Source organism: Dipodomys spectabilis, unplaced genomic scaffold (genome assembly GCF_019054845.1).
Source record: "Dipodomys spectabilis isolate Male_0828 unplaced genomic scaffold, ASM1905484v1 ptg000175l, whole genome shotgun sequence".
NCBI lineage: Eukaryota > Metazoa > Chordata > Mammalia > Rodentia > Heteromyidae > Dipodomys > Dipodomys spectabilis.
Genome location: NW_024870852.1, coordinates 13,578,670 through 13,594,642, shown reverse-complemented (window position 1 = coordinate 13,594,642; position 15,973 = coordinate 13,578,670). Strand labels below are relative to the sequence as shown.

Here is a 15,973-nt window from a genome sequence, read left to right as displayed (position 1 = left end):
CCACAACAACACTTCCGGCTTTTTTCTTTTTTGCTTATGTGGTGCTGAGGAATCGAACCCAGGGCCTCATGCATGCAAGGCAAGCGCTCTACCACTGAGCCACCTTCCCAGCCCCAAGGTCCCTAATACTTTTCATTCCAGGTACTTTCCCATGTGTATGCTATAAAACTCTCCCCACAAGTTTTCACTGCTTTCCTCCTTTAGGGAAGCATGAAATGATAAGTTTTTATAGGAAACTAGACTTTACTTTCAGAGTAAGTCTACCAAAACAGTCTTTCCTCTGAAAATGTAGCCCATACTAACTCACCAGTAGTTCACTCTCCCTCTGAAGATTTTGATGAGAACTATTTAAGTTTTATGGCAACCAAGAAGTTACACACACTCCAGCTCTCACTGTGAATTGAATTTGCTGAACAATTGGAAAAACCTTGTGGGGAAACTGACTGCCTTTTTTGCCTTCTCTTGACAGAATGTTACACGAAACTTCCAGGACTTTGACTGTCAGGTAAGAATTGTATGACCACTGAGGGCTCTATACGGATCTCTGTTTCCTCTCTTCCTGTGGTCTTGTGGAAGTGGACCCCTTATCATAGCTAATCATGATTCCTTAAGGTTCTTTGGGAAATTGAGTCGTTTATTTAAACTGTGATTTCATTATGTTCAAAAAGTGTCTGCTTGGTACATGTGTTATAACTGTACATGACTGGGTTGAACTCTCTATGATTAAGGTCTTCTTTCCTCAAATGATATTAGAAACCTCATGGAATGTTTTCATTGACTACAGAGAAAATAGATGATGGGCAGTTTGGAGGCTAGAGATCTCAATAGCAAAACCTTTTCCTAAATGAAAACACAAATTATTATTTTTCTTCCTAGTGCATTCGTTCTTTCACGCTTCCTCCCCCCGCCTCTGTGCTAGTCATAAGGCTTGAACTCAAGTTTGGGTGCTGTCCCTGAGACTTTTGCTTAAGACAGCTCTACCTTTAGCTTTGTTGGTAGTTAATTGGAGCTGAGTCTCATAAACTTTCCTGCCTGGGCTGACTACGCCCCTGAAATACTTCCTATGGCTAGAGAGTGTTCTGAGTTGTGGTATGGAGTTAAATAGTCATTAACTCTCCTCTTGTTCCTCTAAGGCTACGAGAAGAAGATATTAGACCTAGCTTTGAAGGGAGAAAAGACAAATTTTAGGTTGATGTACTACAAAAGAAGTTTTCAAATACACTGTGATTCTTTTTTTTTTCCAAATTTTTTATTGTGATTAAGTGGTTACATAATTTCCCAAATACACAGTATTGTGGGATAGTGATGCTTAGTTAAAGTCACAAACACATTCTAACTTTCATGGAACAAATTGTCTATCATGGTCTATAACATTTATGAGTTCTATGAGCTTTGCAAAACAGTTATTTCTTCCACATTGGGTGATATGTAAATTTCGTTTGTATAGCATCAGCTATTCACTCTTTCCCACTTGTTCCCTCCCTCCCATAGCTGCCATTGTGTTACTTAGTTCATTTTGGTCAATGTCCAGTGCAGCTGATGGGTCTTGCTGGTGTATGTTTTTCCCTGATTCCCTCTAGTTCTGTGTCATCCTCCTGGTTTCCCTCCAGTGTGCACATATATACCATACATGTGATCAGCAGCATGGGGTTATTTAGTAATGATTCAACCAGATGAGTGGAAGTCCTTTGTTTCTTAGAAAAGTCCTGTTAATTTTGTCATATCACCTAACATTTTGGATTTAACATCCATTTATCAGGAAGACCATGTGCCGTTTGTCTCTTTGCACTTGGCTTACCTCACTCAACATGGTTTCTTCTAGCTCCATCCATTTCCCTTCAAGTGCCATTATTTTGTCATTTCTAATGGCTGCATAATATTCCATTTACACTGTGATTCTTAAGAAGGCTGAGAATTGGGTGGTTGAAAAGCAAAAGTAAACGTCTGAAAGTGTCAGCTAACCTAAGCTAACAGGTATAAGAGGTAACAGGAGAGACTAAAGCCAGAAATAAGGAAAAAAATGTATCTCAGAAATGTAAAAGGAAAAAAATTTATCTACTGATAGGCCAGAGGCAGAGTGATTGGTAAATTGTTATACTATTTATGAAATTAAACAAGATTATGCAATGGACAGGGGTATGGTAATGGAATATTACATTAAAAATCTGATATATTGTGCTGAGGTGTGGCCCCGTGGTGGACCACTGACCTACAATGCACAGGGCCCTGGGTTCTGTACTCAGGCACACATACACATATTTCTATTTAATAATGGACACCATACCCAAGTCTCATAATGAAATATTTATTGGAAACAAAATTTCATGCTAACCAAAATATTGACATTTCCTAGAGTATGTAAGGTTTACTTAAATTATTTCAGACTGGGCAGGGAGGGAAAGGAGGAGTAACAGGTGTAAAGTGATGATGAACCAGTAATAAGTGATAAGTCCCAGTGTGTGGTGCTGACTACACATTGAACTGAAGGGAGAGGACTGTAGAAAAGGTGAGATTAGCCAGGCACCAGTGGTTCACGCCTGTAATCCTAGCTACTCAGGAGGCTGAGATCTGAGGATCATGGTTCAAAGCCAGCCTGGGCAGGAAAGTCCATGAGACTCTTCTCTCCAATAAACCACTAGAAAACCGGAAGTAGCACTATTGCTCAAGCGGTAGAGCTCTTGCCTTGAGCTGAAGAGCGCAGGAACAGCGCCCAAGCCCACACAGCGCCCAAGCCCAGAGTTCAAGCCCCACGACCGACTGAGAGAAAGAAAAAAGAAAAGGTGAAATTACTAATAGCCAACTCTTAATTTGTTGAGAGGACTCTGAGTAAGACTACAGCTATCACTGGGAGGGAAAGTCAAGGCTGGAGAAGGATATCTCAAGTCCAGAGAGCAAAAGGATCATGTTCACTGGTAACCAGCCTTGGAGTGGTTGGCAAAACCTGTGAGATGTTGCCTTGTCCTCTGCCCTTTGAGCACAAGATCTCATTGTAGGGTCACATTCTAGAATGCTGGGGTCACCAGTAGAATGCTAGAAGTCACCAAAGAGCCAGTAAAACAGGTGAGACTTGACAAGAGCAGCAAGGTGGCAGCAGCTGGCGCCCTGCAGTGTCCTGACCACAGAATCCACTCCATAGCCAGAGTGTCTGCACCTGCTCCCCACATGGAGTTTCCTTCAAGCTACCCACATACTAGTTTCCAAATCCCTGTGGAGGTCAGTTCCTTCTTCTCTTCATACCCTTTCCTCTCAGAACATTCACCCTCACACACTTGGAAAATGAAGAGGAGCCTTCTCAGACCTTGACAAGCAAGGCCATTAATAGAACCTAGGACTTTCAGCTCTTCAATGCTTTGGTAGTTATATGATTTGAAGTCATGAAATCAGATCTCTCTAAAGGATTGAGATTTTGTAAAGAACCAATTTTATCCAACTTATGAAGATAAAGTAGTACTTTGCCATATTTTCTTATCTAATTTTAAAATGTTTATTTACTTAATCTATTATATTCCTGTTTTCTTCTTCTGACCTTTTCTGATAGTTCACTTTACACACGCACGCGTGCGCGCGCGCACACACACACATACACACACACACAGAGCCAACTACCTGGTCGTGGGAAAGTCCTCTGCTTAAGGTCACATTGCAGTCTGGTGTTTCACCTCAGTTCTCAGTAGCTGGAACTTTAGTCCTTAAGGTCAGCACTTTACCACTCGAGCCACAGCTCTACTTCTGGCTTTTGTTTTGGTAGTTAATTAGAAATAAGAGTCTCACAAACATCCCTTCCTCAGACTGGCTTTGAACCAACATTGTCAGATCTCAGCCTCCTGTGTAGCTAGGATTATAGGCATGAGCCACTGATGCCCAGCTAGTAATCATGTTCTTACATTTTCAAGATTTTTTTGCATTAATACTTCTACTAATTGCTCAATTTTTATTTTTTCTTTCTTTTTTTTTTTTTTGGTCCGGTCGTGGGGCCTGAACTCTGGGCCTGGGCACTGTCCCTCAGCTCTTCAGCTCAAGGCTAGCACTCTACCACTTGAGCCACAGCACCACTTCCGGCTTTTTTCTTTTTGCTTATGTGGTGCTGAGGAATCGAACCCAGAGCCTCTGGCATGCAAGGCAAGCGCTCTACCACTGAGCCACCTTCCCAGCCCCTCAATTTTTATTTTTTCTTTTTTTTTTTTTAAATTTTATTTTATTTTATTTGAGAACATACTGTACAGAGGGGTTACAATTACATGGGCAGGATAATGCATACATTTCTTACCAAGCATTGCAGCCTCCTCCTTTGTTTACCCTTCACCTCCCTTCCCAGCCTCCCCCCTCCCCCCCACCCAATCATACCCCTCTCCCCCCCAGTTTTTATTTTTTCTATTTGACAATCACAGCACCTGATTCTACTTTTCTCATTCAAGTCTTTCAATAGGTTTTAATAGGAGTGTTGAGTAACAGCAAATAACAGAAATGTGTAGTCACCCATGGAGATTGATCTTAAGAGACATCTCTCTGCTTTAGATTGGGGCTTAGGATTCAACAGACACCAACCAGTGCATTTGGCATGGATTGGCTATAGATGAGCCTGTGATGTGAAATGTTCTGATGTACAATTAGCCTGAAACCTTTCTGGATTCTACATTGGAAAAGAAGTTAAAAGTCTGATGAGGTTTGTTATTAAATAGGAAAATAAGTTGGAAGCCTCTTGCTTCTGTTGAAATTCTATTGGAAAAATTAATCTTGACTTATTTAATGTGAGACTTTTTAAACAAGTTGTGAATGTCATCAACAAATTTGGTAAGCTAGATATTGTGTGTGTGTGTGTGTGTGTGTGTGTGTGTGTGTGTGTGTGTGCGTGCGTGCACACATGTGTATATTGGTACTGGGGCTTGAACTCAGGGTTTTTTGCTCTAATTTGGCTTTCTTGCTCAAGGCTAGCACTCTACAACTTGAGCTACACTTCTACTCCCATGACTGTTATTTTCATTTTAGAAACATAAAAGAGGTGTAGACTGTAATAAACCTCATTTAGTATTCTGCGATCCCTTTCATTCCTACCTCAATACTCTTGGCAATACAGCCACTCCCAAGCAGCATACTCCTTGGCTAAGCTCTGCTCTGACCACATTTGAAATCTTACTGGTGTCTTGGACAGGATCTCATCAGGTATATGGAACAAACCCAAATCAAATAGCTTAAACCAAAGACTATCTAGGGATAGCTCCAAACATAAGAACACAAAAAGCTGGTACCAGGCTTTGTAGGAGATCCCTAGTTTCTTCTGTCAAGAAAAGCACCAAGCTAAGGATGGACTTTCTTATTACAAAACAAATTCCTAGGGGAAGGACTTGAGAATCCACAGTTGAAAGTCATATTTGGAAGCCGAGTGCTGGTTGCTCACACCTGTAATCCTAGCTACTCAGGAGACTGGGGTCTGAAGATCGCAGTTCACAGCCAGCCTGGGCAGAAAGGCTGTGAGATTCTTCTCTCCTATAAACCATCAAAAAACCAGAGGTGGCACTGTGGCTCAAGTGGTAGAGCACTAGTCTTGAGCTGAAGAGCTGAGGGATAGCACCCAGGCCCAGAGTTCAAGCTGCACAACTGTGGCTGGAGGGGGCTGGGAGTCATGTTTGGGCCGGGAATGTGGCTTAGTGGTAAAGTGCTTGCCTAGCCTGCATAAAGCCCTGGGTTCGATTCCTCAGTACCACATAAACAGAAAAAGCCTAAAGTGGCACTGTAGCTCAAGTGGTAGAATGCTAGCCTTCAGCAAAAGAAGCTCAAGGACAGTGTTCCAATTCTAAGTTCAAGTCCCAGGACTGGCAAAAAAAAAAAAAAAAAAAAAGTCATGTTCCACAAACACATCCGCTAAGAGGTACTTGGTTACAGGTAAATGACACATAAGAACATTCCCAGAAAAGTAGACTGTAGACAGACATAGCCATAGCATTGTCCTGAAATTCTCTGCAGATAAACATGTAATTAGAAGCTGACATTCTACACAGAAATGGATTCATGTCTCCTGTTGCCTTTACTTTCCTTTCTCAAGTCTTACCTGGCTCCTTATCCAACTTGCTTCTCTCCCTCCCACAGCCTATTACAAATACATTCTGAACAGATCCTGACTTCCAGGATGCCTGAGTGAGCCTTGAGGATGACAGCATCTATTTTTGTTTTGATATGTATTGTCTATCTTTAGAGGAATTAGAAAATATAAATAGAATGTATAGAATAACATGGTGGGTTTCTACCTCATTACTACATCCCGCCTCACCTACTAGGAAATGACAGCACAGCAGTTACTGTGAAACCTTGGCAAACCTAGAACGTTTCATTCTGCCTTTGTTAAGACCTGAACTTCTCTTGTTATAGGAACATGACATAGAAACAGCCCATGGTGTGGTCCACGTCACAATGAGAGGCTTACCAAAGGGAAACAGACCAGTTATCCTGACATATCATGACATTGGGCTTAACCGTATGTATTTGATTTTGCACCTTTCCTTTCACCATAATGGATAACCTTTGTATATTAAAAAACAACAACAATAGTAGTTCTCTAGTAGAGCAGAGATGTTCTCAGTTTCAATCCCTCTCCTTATCACTATTATCATTCATGGCAGGATTGAAAGTTTGGTAAGGACACAAGGCAATGTGTTTTCCAGAGTATTGGAATTAAACCTTGCCTTTGTGTCATATCTGCTACAGGATTGAATGTTAAGAAGGAACAACTGAAATTGTCAGTACTTTTTTCATATTTTTTTTGTCTGCTTTGGGTTAGAAAATGCAGAAATTGAACTTTGTTTTGAGCACTGCAATGCCTCAAAGTATTCTTTCCACAGCCTGTCCTCGGTGAATTTTTTACATGGTACAGGTTTAAGATCCCTAGTCCCAAAGATCAAAATCTAAAATACTGCAAAATCTGAAGCTGCTTGAGTGCCTCAAGTGGAAAATTCCAGCCCTGGCCTCATATGATAGAACACAGTCAATATATAGGTGCAACAAAAATAGTGTGTTTATCTATTTGTGTTATGTTAATATGGAACCCAGAAGAAAAATATTTCACATCCAGACCTAGGTCCCAACCAAAGAGAATTCTTTGTACATGAGCAAATTCTCAAAAATTAGATCCCAGAGCTGGGAATGCAGCTTTGTGGTAGAGTGTTTGCCTAGCATGCATGAAGCCCTGTTCAATTCCTCAATACCACATAAACAGAAGAAGCCAGAAGTGGTGCTGTGGCTTAAGTGGTAGAATGTTAGCCTTGAGCAAAAAAGGCTCGGACAGGCCCTGAGTTTAGGTCCCAGGACTGGCAAAATAAAATAAAATTAGATCCTAAACACTCTGGTGAGAAGTATTTTGGGTAAGAGGTAAGGTGTGTTTTATCATTTCAGAAAAGGATAAAGGACACTTAGCCACAGAAACTATAACACAGGGAGTCCAGATATGTGTGTTTATCTCAACAGCCACTGCTGTGGCTTTCAGAGTGGCCTGAATTTGAGTTTATAGTCCAAGGCTAGAGCTTTTGTACCACCTAAACATGGGAACTCATTTCATCTCTGATCCTAAGAGGGTAGAAAACAAAGCAGCCACTCCTTCCTTCAGATTGAAGCAGCAATTTTGGCAAGAAGCCATCCTCTGTTTGGGAAATGTATACAGCTGAAGATCTTCCCTCCAGCCAACCTCATGTGATATTATCAGTATATCTCTGTCAAATTTGAGATGAAGTAAAGGACAGCATTATGGCTGTTAGACTAATTGTGCACCACCAAGAAACCAAGAACACCCCAAAATAGTTTATACTCTGCATAGTGGATTTGAGAATGAGTAGTTTGGAGACATTGTGATGCTTTCTGTGAGTCTTCAGAGCTGTGTGAGTCAGAAGTTTTGTTGACATATCTCCCTTTAGTGGAATGGTGAGTTAGAGGAAGGCCTTAACTGAATAGAGAAAAATTGAGGATATACTGGAGACATGACTTATGGGTATTTGTATCTTGTAGATAAATCCTGTTTCAACACTTTCTTCAACTTTGAGGATATGCAAGAGATTACCCAGCACTTTGCTGTCTGTCATGTGGATGCCCCAGGCCAACAAGAAGGGGCACCCTCTTTCCCAACAGGGTAAGGACACAGGAGAGATGTCTGGGAGAGTGAGCTCTCTGGTGACCACGCAGTCAGAAGAGCCATGGCTTAAGCTGTAGGGGAGCAGTAGCCAATGCCTCCCTGATGATATCATAGCCTGTAGGAGAGGTTGCTCAGCTCATTGTACTGAGCAATTTTCTTCTTGGTCTGAAAGGACTATTTCATTGTTGTTATTGTTATTCTATTCCTGGAACTTGAACTCAGGGCCTAGGTGCTATCCCTGAGCTTTTATGCTCAGGCTAGTGCTCTACAACTTGAGCCACAGCTCCACTTCCTGCTTTTTGATGGTTAATTAGAGATAAGAGTCTCATGGACTTTCCTCCCTGAGCTAGCTTACAACCATAATCCTCAGATCTCAGCCTTCTGAGTAGCCAGGATTACAGGAGTAAGCTCCTGGCACCCGGCTTAGAAGAACTATTCTATCTATTAGCGAAACTTCATGTTTTCCCACAGGCAGGAATGGATGTCTATGGCAGGGACTGTTGCCCTCTAATCATAAGGCTTAATGTGTCTTAAACAGTCTCACTGTGTTAGATGTTGCCCCCTAAGCATTTACTCTAAATCTTGCATTTTTGTGTCCTTTCTTAAGTTCTCAGAATCCTCTTCCCCAAATCAGACCACATCCTCATCCTTAGCTGCCATGCAGGGATGGAGTCTGGATATCCATTTGCTCTGACATCCTTCCTGACAAGCATGGATGCTGTTCTACTGACCTTGGCACTCTGTTTCAATACTTAGCCACTTTGCCTGGCAGCCCTAGCCTCACAGTGTTCTTATCTATGACATGACTGTAGAAAGAGCCTTGAGAAGGAGGAGTGGGAGCACACACTGGTATGCTCATCCTTTCCTTCTACCTATCTACAGAGCTGCCTTTGGCAGCTTTGGCTTTGTTTACTGGCTTGACTGATAAAACTCTCTGGGATACATTCCCTAATCTTCTGATTCTATAAGTGAGAAAAATTGAAGCCTAGAAAAACCAGCAATGTGCACAACATGTAGCAGAGCTTGGATTTGAATCCAGACAGTCTGGCTCCAAAATATGTAGACTATATCCAAACTGTTCTGCCTCTCAAATGCAAATTGACCAGTGATTACTTGATAACCAAGAAATGGATCCTAGTTCCTTTTTTCTGTTTTGTGCACAAATGGTTTGAGAACATTCCATCCCTTAGTGTTCATCAGAGGCAGACTGACTTCTTTGTTGGTTTTCACAGCAGACCTTGCCTCATATATCAGCAGTCATCCTGTGTCATTCTGTCATGCTATTAGTTTTCTCCTTGTCTCCTGCTCTGAGTCTGCCCTGGGCTTGCCTGACCATTTTAGGTTCAAATGGCTCATATCAGGAACAATCAGTCAATAAAGTAACTATGTTATCCTGTGCCTACGGGAAATAAATAAGCATTCATGCTGAGCGGCCTAAGATTTGTAAATTTGCTTAGACTCAAGAAACCTTCATTTCCTTTTGCATGCAGCTACCCCAGTTGAACAGCAGATAATAGACTAAGAGTTATTTGCTGCGTTAAGTCTTTCTCTTGGAAGTTTCCTGAGCCTGAAACCTAGCTGAAATGATTATAAGGAGTATAGAAAATAACACAAGGAGCTGGGCGCCAGTGGTTCACACCTATAATCTTAGCTACTCAGGAGACTGAGATCTGAGGATCACAGTTCAAAGCCAGCCCTAGCAAGAAAGTCCATGAGACTCTTATCTCCAATAAGCCACCAGAAAAACCAGAAGTGACACTGTGACTCAAGTGGAAGAGGGCTAGTCTTGAGCTGAAGAGCTGAGGGAAATGCCCAGGTCCAGAGTTCAAGCCCCACAATTGACAAAAAAAAAAAAAAAAAGAAAAAGAAAATAGCGAATGGCAGCTCGCAGGGCCAGATGGGGTGGGGGTGGGGGGCGTAAATAAAAATAAAAAAGAAAATAGCACAAGGGCCATGGAATGGGTTTCTTTCATGTGACTCTCTCTGGTCCAGAGAAACATAAGAGGCCTCTTTTACTTTCTCCTTAGCATGGCAGCTGTAAAGTGTTACCCATTTTATGCCACAGGCATCTCTTGGTACCACATCACTCCTTTGAGCCTTTGGTAAAAGACAGTGTGTTTGGTCTGGGAAGGTGGTTCAGTGGTAAGAGTGCTTGCCTTGTATGTATGAGGCCCTGGGTTCGATTCCTCAGCACCACATAAGCACAAAAAGCCAGAAGTGGCACTGTGGCTCAAGTGGTAGAGTGTTAGCTTTGAGCTGAAGAGCTGAGGGACAGTGCCCAGGCCCAGAATTCAGGCACAAGACTGACAAAAAAAAAAAAAAAGACAAATGTGTTTCTCTAAGAGCTGCTCTAGCTCTTCTAGTGCCTGGGAAATATGGATGTGCTCTGACTTGGATGTCCTTCTGGATTTTAGGTACCAGTACCCCACGATGGATGAGCTTGCTGAAATGTTGCCTTCTGTTCTGACCCACTTAAGGTTAGTTCATTCTACAGTCTTTGATATTTTCTTTTCTTTTCTTCCCATCACTTGTTTTTTGTTAGTTTCCTTTTGCTTTTGACTTTGTATTGTATCTTTATCAGGGTGTACAGTTATGAGCAAAACATTGTGGTTAGTGAAGTGAGGAGAAAGAGTTAACAAGTAAGCAAACAAAAATTGGTATGAAGTTCAACAAAAGAAGTGAGCTTGCCTGTAACTCAGTCCTGGAGCACATGCTTCCATGCATTGTGCCCTGGTATTGATCCCCAGCACCAAAACAGCAAGGAAAAGAAGTCAAGTAGATGTTGTGATAGATAAGGATAGGATTCTCCAAAGAAAGAAGACCTACGGAATGACTCTCTAGGAAAGCACTTGTAGTCTGAGACCTGGAAGGTAAAAGCAGCTACTTAGAAAGTAGATTCCAGATAGAAAGAAGAAACAGCACAAGAAGAACGAGGGAAAGCCAGGCATGGGTGAAACGGCTGAAATAATCAAGTCAGATACCTAACTCTAAGGGATCAGGTAAGAATTTGCAGTGTCATTCTTAAGTGTAAAAGACACCAAAGAATTTTTATCGGAGAGATGGACAATTTAGAATTCTAAAGTAATCAATGTAGTATGTAAATTGTGCATAGATAAAGCTTTACTTATTTTCTGTGGTAATTTGTGGAGGAGTAAAAGAAAAATACAGGGAAATCAGTTAAACTCTTTGAATAGTCAACTAAGAGATAAATGAGAATGTGGTATTGCCTGCTGTCAGTGATGGATGGTGTAGTGTAAATCTGTGGGTGGGATCCAGAGGATTTGCTGATAGGGAAGTAGGAGAGTGAAAATAACCAAGTTTCTGGGGCTGGGAAGGTGGCTCAGTGGTAGAGTGCTTGCCTTGCATGCCTGAGGCCCTGGGTTCAATTCCTCAGCACCACATAAGCAGAAAAAAAAAGCCGGAAGTGGTGCTATGGCTCAAGTGGTAGAGCACTAGCCTTGAGCTGAAGAACTGAGGGACAGCGCCCATGCCCAGAGTTCAGGCCCCACGACCGGACCCAAAAACAAAACAAAAAAGAATAACCAAGTTTCCATTTAACCATTAAAGCAAGCTTAAATGTAAATGCTGGTAGCCTCATTTTCTTGTCTAAATTCTCATGAATAATAAATTATAGAGTCAGAATATATGCCCAAGTTGGGTTCTTTCCATTATGCCATGTCACCTTCAAACGAAATTGACTCTGTCCATTGTTGCTGTGCCATTCACAGACTGAAAAGCATCATTGGGATTGGAGTTGGAGCTGGAGCCTACATCCTGAGCAGATTCTCAGTAAGTACATGGAGGATTGGTCTCAACACCCTGAGGCACTGCAGCTATTACTGCAGTGTTAAGTGACCAGCACTGTTAAGGATCATCTGTTAATTCTTCTGGAGATTCCAGCAGCAATAGATACAAGTTTGCTTTGTACAATCTTGCTTTATACATATAACTCCTGAAAAACCACAAGTAAATGTAGACACAAATAAGTTGGACAAAGGCCTTAGGTATAGCTTCTGATGAAATTTGTAAAGTCATTAAACTAAGTTTGGGAGCTTGAAATGACACATAAATTGCATACATTATAATGTCACAACAAAAGTGGGAATCGATTTTCACATTGTTTGTCATAGGCAAAAGGTTGGGCTGGAAAGATACCAAAATATTAACAGGGATTGATATGTGGTAGCACCTGAGATTTTATTTCCTGGCATTGTGCTTTCCTGTTTACCAAAGTCTTCAACAATCAAGTGATGTAATCACAGGAACAAAGTTAGCTGGAGAGTGTTTGAATGGAAAGGTTTTATTTAAGGAGTTTGTTTTGAAATGTCTCCTGTTAGGAGACATCCCTTTTAGGGATGGCATAACCTGTTCAGATGGTTTCAGAAAAATAACTCCAGAAGACCATGTTGGGCACAGTGATAGAAGAATATGAAACAGCCCTTCCAAGCTGAGCAGCCCCTCATGCCAGGTGTTTCCAAGGGTATTTATCCAGAAAGAGAGAACCACTGTGTGTTCAGCAGTTTGGTTTGCTTTCCTCTCCATAGCAGTAAAAATTATGACTTCGGGCTGGGAAGGTGGCTCAGTGGTAGAGTGCTTGCCTTGCATGCATGAGGCCCTGGGTTCAATTCCTCAGCACCACATAAGCAGAAAAAGCTGGAAGTGGTGCTGTGGCTCAAGTGATAGAACACTAGCTTTGAGCTGAAGAGCTGAGGGACAGCACCCAGGCCCAGAGCCCACGACCAACCAACAACTATATATAGATCCTAGCAGGGCTAGGTCATTTGATAGCAGTTTGAGGAACTGGCTTTAACATGCAAAGTCAGATTTCAAGAGCTGTTTTCTACCTACCTCTGTGGTCTTACACAAGAGACGAGACATGAGGCATAAAATAAATCACTCACCTTGTCCCTGCTGTTTGGAAGAACGGTCGAAGTGGACCTTTCAAACTGTCATATGTCTCCTTTCAGCTCAATCATCCAGAGCTTGTGGAAGGTCTTGTGCTCATTAACATTGATCCGTGTGCTAAAGGCTGGATTGACTGGGCAGCATCCAAAGTAAGTACCAAATACAGGAGTCCATTGATTTATTTCTTGGTACCTTCTAAATTTATCTAGCTTCTTTATTTTCCTTTAGCAATATGTTCAGTTTTAAAATGAAACTAAATTATAAAGCTTGATGAATGTTTACATATATATAGTATATTAAATATTTTCAGCTTTCTGAAGCATCCCCTTATGTCTTTTCCTAACTCAAACTCTGCTTCCCAGAAATAACCTTGCTCTGATCAGGTTGTCATAAATTGATCTTGCCTATTCTGAAACATCACATAATTGAGTGTATACTCTTTTGCATCTGTCTTCTTTTGCTTATCATTCCTATGAGCTTCATCTATGGTATGTCATTCTTTTTAATTACTGTGTTATAGTTGCTACACAAATACATTCTGTGAATATACAAGATGAGCTTATGTTATTTGATTGTTATGAAGAATGCTGCTACATGCATTTTTGTGCCTGTGAATAGACATACCTGTTTCTTTTTTTTTTTTTTCTTTTCTTTTTTTTGTCAGCCAGGAGGCTTGAACTCTGGGCCTGGGTGCTGTCCCTCAGCTCAAGGCGAGCACGCTACCACTTGAGCCACAGCACCACTTCTGGTTTTCTGATGGTTAACTGGAGATAAGTGTCTCAGGGAGCCTGGCGCCAGTGGCTCACACCTGAAAGCTTAGCTACTCAGGAGGTTGAGATCTGAGGATCTGGGTTCAAAGACAACCAGGGCAGGAAGTCCATGAGACTCTTTGGGTCCGGTCGTTGGGCCTGAACTCTGGGCCTGGGCGCTGTCCCTCAGCTCTTCAGCTCAAGGCTAGCGCTCTACCACTTGAGCCATAGCACCACTTCCGGCTTTTTTTTTCTGCTTATGTGGTGCTGAGGAATCGAACCCAGAGCCTTATGCATGCAAGGCAAGCGCTCTACCACTGAGCTACTTTCCTAGCCCAGTTATGAGACTCTTATCTCCAGTTAACCACCAGAAAACCGGAAGTGGCACTGTGGCTCAAGTGGTAGAGTGCTCGTCTTGAGCTGAAGAGCTGAGGAACATTGCCCAGACCTAGAGTTCAAGCCCCATGACCAACTGGAAAAAAAAAAAAAAGGTCTCTCGGATTTTCCTTGCCCAGGCTGGCTTTGAACCTCGATCCTCAGATCTCAACCTCTTGAGTAGGTAGGATTTCAGGCTTGAGCCACTGGCGCCAGGCTGACATACATGTTTCTTTGTGTAGGTTTATACCTAGGATTGAAACTGCTGTGTAATAAGGCATCTGCATGTTTTCCTCAGTATAGATTAGCCAGTTTTCTAAACTATTTTATCAGTTTGCATATAGTAGCATGTTCAAGTTCCAGTAGTAACTCTTCATACTTACCAATACTTTGATACTCGTTTTTATAAAGCATGAGCCATTTTATTTTGAATATTAATTTATGTAATGCATCTTCAACTCTAATATACCTTTAGTTCTTAAAGTAGGAATCTTTATTGATTTACTTATTCTTTTTTTATTCATTTTTTTGATGATACTGGAGAATGAACCATACATAGGTCTGGCAAATTTTAGGCAAGTGTACTACTTTACCCAATGCTACACTCCTATCCTAATTAAAATTACGTTTATCAGTTAAAACTAGGTTTTAATTTTTACTTCCCTAAATGCTAATAATGAGTTTAATTTTCCTATCCTCTTATGAAATGCCTTCTCAAGACTTTTATCCCATTCTACATTATTCTCTCTTAAAAAGTGTTGTATGTATTACTTCTTTGCTGGATATATGTATCTCAAATGTCTTTTCCTGGTTTGCATTTGACTGTCTTCATGTTTAAAAGTAAAAAATGAGTTAGTGGGTTGTTTTTGTTTTTGTTTTCTTTGTCAGTTATGGGGCTTGCTTGAACTCAGGGCCTGGGAGCTGTCCCTGAGCTCTTTTGCTCAAGGCTAGTGCTCTACTATTTTAAACCACAGATCCATTTCTGGTTTTTGAATAGGTAATTGGAGATAAGAGTCTCAGGGGTCTTTTCTTTCCAGGCTGGCTTCAAACAGCTGTCCTTAGATCTCAGCCTCCTGTATAGTTAGGATTACAGGTGTGAGCCACCTGTGCCTGGCTGAATTATGGTTTTGTTTTGGTTTCTTGTTTTTGTTTGTTTTGTCATAGGGCTTGAACTCAGGACCTGGGCACTATCCCTGAGCTTTTTCACTCAAGGTTAGCTCTCTATCACAGTATCACTTCCAGTTTTCTGTGGTTATTGGAGATGAGAATCTCATGGAGACTGCCTGGGCTGAATTTGAACCATCCTCAGATCTCAGCCTCTTGAGTTGCTAGGATTACAGATATGAGTCACCAGCGTCTGGCTTGAATTAGTGTTTTTAATCAGTTTACCTGTCCTATTTTCTCAAAGATGTGTATTATTGATGTTTTCTCTCTGAAAAATGAACAAAATTGACCTATAGAATATTTTCCAGGAAATAGGAAACTAAAGAAATATGTAAGCCAGACGCTGGTGGCTCACGCCTGTAATCCTAGCTACTTAGGAGGCTGAGACTTGGGGATCACGATTCAAAGCCAGCCTAGGCAGGAAAGTCCGTGAGACTTTCCAGAAAACCAGAAATGGCACTGTGGCTCAAGTGGTCAAGCACTAGCCTTGAGATGAAGAGCTGAGGGACAGCACTCAGGCCCAGAGTTCAAGCCCCATGACAAAAAATAAATAAAAATAAAAAATATGTTAATAATTCTGATGTAAACTAAAGAGAGATGAATTGTAGCCCATTTGCATTGACCTTGCCTATGCTAAAAGGAATTTATTTCTCTATTGAAAATACAA

The 15,973-nt window shown here is 41.4% G+C and overlaps 1 protein-coding gene across 1 annotated transcript in view; it reads left to right on the top strand.

Annotated features, from left to right (window-relative positions):
* Window positions 1-15,973, top strand: part of Ndrg3 (NDRG family member 3) — a 69,314-nt gene that overhangs the window by 30,186 nt on the left and 23,155 nt on the right. Inside the window, exons 3-8 of the mRNA XM_042694477.1 lie at window positions 470-505; window positions 6,364-6,469; window positions 7,990-8,110; window positions 10,528-10,590; window positions 11,842-11,902; window positions 13,081-13,167. Of these exons, the coding sequence (XP_042550411.1) occupies window positions 470-505; window positions 6,364-6,469; window positions 7,990-8,110; window positions 10,528-10,590; window positions 11,842-11,902; window positions 13,081-13,167 (474 nt within the window). The remainder of the gene's footprint in view (window positions 1-469; window positions 506-6,363; window positions 6,470-7,989; window positions 8,111-10,527; window positions 10,591-11,841; window positions 11,903-13,080; window positions 13,168-15,973) is intronic.